Raw genomic sequence first — 2,461 nt, forward strand, 5'->3', positions numbered from 1 at the left:
AAATAGAACCTATTTCTAAAAAGGAGTATACTGATAATGGTATATGCTTCTTTACTAATAGATAAATTCCAAGGACATATCCAATTAAAATGAAGAATGAAAATATTTTTTGCTTTTAAAATGAATGTATTTACGTTTTCTTTAAATTATAAGACAACTTTTCATATATTTCCTAGAACATCAGTAACATAGAGAAGGGAATTTCTATCAAAAATAAATGAAATGATAAAATTATATTTTCTGTGTATAGCAAGTGAAATATCTTATCAATGTTTATAAAGAAATTCCGACATTGCTGGGGGCCATTTTATGTTCCCGAAAAAAAACCTCAAACACAATTTCGCTTTCAAAATAATTATTGAAAAGGCTGTAATTTAAAAAGTTGTGCAACGAAGGGGGAGTCACAAAGACACAAGGAATGTATTTTAATGGAATGAAAAGTATGTTAAACAAATATGCCTGTAAACGCTAGAAAAAAGAAAGAGAAAAACAAGGATAACAGAGAGGCTATGCCGATTAGAAGGAGTTACTCAAAATTCGTACTTATATTTTAAATTTCCCCTCACTGTACCTCTAACTCATGACACTACATGTTTAGAATTGTTTGTGAACAATGCAGTCTTCCTCGCCATGTCCACGAAGGCTCGCTTGACTTGCTGATTCCTCAGGCTGTAAATAAAGGGGTTCAGCATGGGGGCCACTGAGGTGTTGAGCACAGCAACTCCCTTGCTCAAAGACACTCTGTCTTTTGCTGATGGATTAATGTACATGAAAATGCAGCTGCCATAAGAGATGGAGATGACAATCATGTGGGAAGAACACGTGGAAAAAGCCTTTGTCCTCTGACTAGTAGAAGGAATTCTCAAAATAGTTCTGATGATATATATGTAAGAGAGAAATATCAATGCCAAAGTGAACATTAGAGTAAACACAGCAAAGGAAAACCCCATTGTCTCTAGGAGTTTTGTGTCTGAACAAGAAAGGTGTAGTAAGGGAAAATAATCACAAGTAAAATGGTCTATAACATTGGACTTACAGTAATCAAGCTGTATGAATAGCATGAGTGATGGGAATATGATTAAGAACGAAGCCAGCCAGGAAGCAAAGACAAGGAGTGTGCAGACTCTCCGATTCATGATGGTCATGTAATGCAGAGGCTTGCAGATGGCAATATAACGGTCATAGGACATGGCAGCCAGAAGGTAAAATTCAGTGACTCCCAAGAGAATGAGAAAAAATAACTGAACCATGCAATTGTTAAAAGAAATGCTTTTATCTCCTGAAATAATGGTGCTCAGGAACTTGGGTATACTGACACTCGTGAATGTAACCTCTAACAAAGAAAAGTTTCTGAGGAAGAAATACATGGGGGTCTGGAGGTGGGAATCCAGCAGGGTGAGGGTGATGATGGTCAGGTTCCCAGTGATGTTGAGCATGTAGGAGATGAGCAGAAAGACGAAGATCACCACCTGGAGCTTTGGGTCATCTGACAGTCCCAGGAGGACAAACCCTGTTATTTCTGTCTGGTTTCTCATTCTTCAGTTACATATTTGTTCGTCTCCTGCCAGACCTATGGGGAAAAGTACAAAGAACAAACTTGAAGAGTGGTGTAACATATCCAAGAGTGGAGCTGTAACACGGCAGAAATATGTCATTTCACCTTCAGGGGAAATTTAAAGCAGATTGATAATGGCAATGATCTGATTTCCTGTTTTATAGGTGAAAACTTTTGTTCGAGGTAGCTTTAAAAGAAGTTATTATCACAATGCTTGAAGTGATTCAGCAAGAATTTGTTCCCAGACTTTCCAGACTCCAAATATTACATGTGAACGCTCAGAGACATGCCCAGGATTTTCCTTCCCAATGAGAACCCCCTTTGTGCTATTGCTCCAATTGCTATACAACTTTCTCAGTCAATATAAAAGTTCAATTACATTGAGAGTTCTCAAAAGTGGGAAAGACGCTTTATTGTTTAAGTGACTGTTCTGTCCTCAGCCATCTATCCACTTTTGCTAACACTCAGCTTTTCCAAATCCTACTACTACCTTGTTGGAAGCCAGAAATGCTAAAGTCATTGCCATGAGTAATTTCAGATGTTGAGATAGAGGGGAGAAAGAGGTGGAAAATCATTTAAGCTGGAAGAGCTTAAAATTGAGGTTGAGGGTCTGGCCCCTTGGCCAAGTGGTTATGTTTTTGCATTCTACTTTCACAGCCCAGGGTTCACCGGTTCAGATCCTGGGCATGGACTTACACACTGCTCATCAAGACATGCTGTGGTGGCATCCCACACAGAAGAACTAGAGTGACTTACAACTAGGATAACCAGCTATGTACTGGGGCTTTGGAGAGAAAAAAGAAAAAAAAAAAGGAAGATTGGCAACAGATATTAGCTCAGGGCCAATCTTCTTCACAAACACACAGAAAAATGTTGATGTGGACTACATCTGAAACCCTGTCAATA

At 38.5% G+C, this 2,461-nt stretch overlaps 1 protein-coding gene across 1 annotated transcript; it reads right to left on the reverse strand.

Annotated features, from left to right (window-relative positions):
• Positions 1-578: 578 nt before the first annotated feature.
• Positions 579-1,555, reverse strand: LOC103551516 (olfactory receptor 6C1-like). Its single transcript, XM_008521040.2, has one exon. The coding sequence runs from the start codon at positions 1,533-1,535 to the stop codon at positions 579-581; it is 957 nt and encodes a 318-aa protein (XP_008519262.1). The 5' UTR covers positions 1,536-1,555.
• Positions 1,556-2,461: the final 906 nt, after the last annotated feature.

Source organism: Equus przewalskii, chromosome 5, assembly GCF_037783145.1.
Source record: "Equus przewalskii isolate Varuska chromosome 5, EquPr2, whole genome shotgun sequence".
Lineage (NCBI taxonomy): Eukaryota > Metazoa > Chordata > Mammalia > Perissodactyla > Equidae > Equus > Equus przewalskii.

Bases quoted from the DNA above. Each gene is read 5' to 3' on its own strand.
- LOC103551516 (XM_008521040.2), bottom strand. From the start codon at position 1,535: ATGAGAAACCAGACAGAAATAACAGGGTTTGTCCTCCTGGGACTGTCA.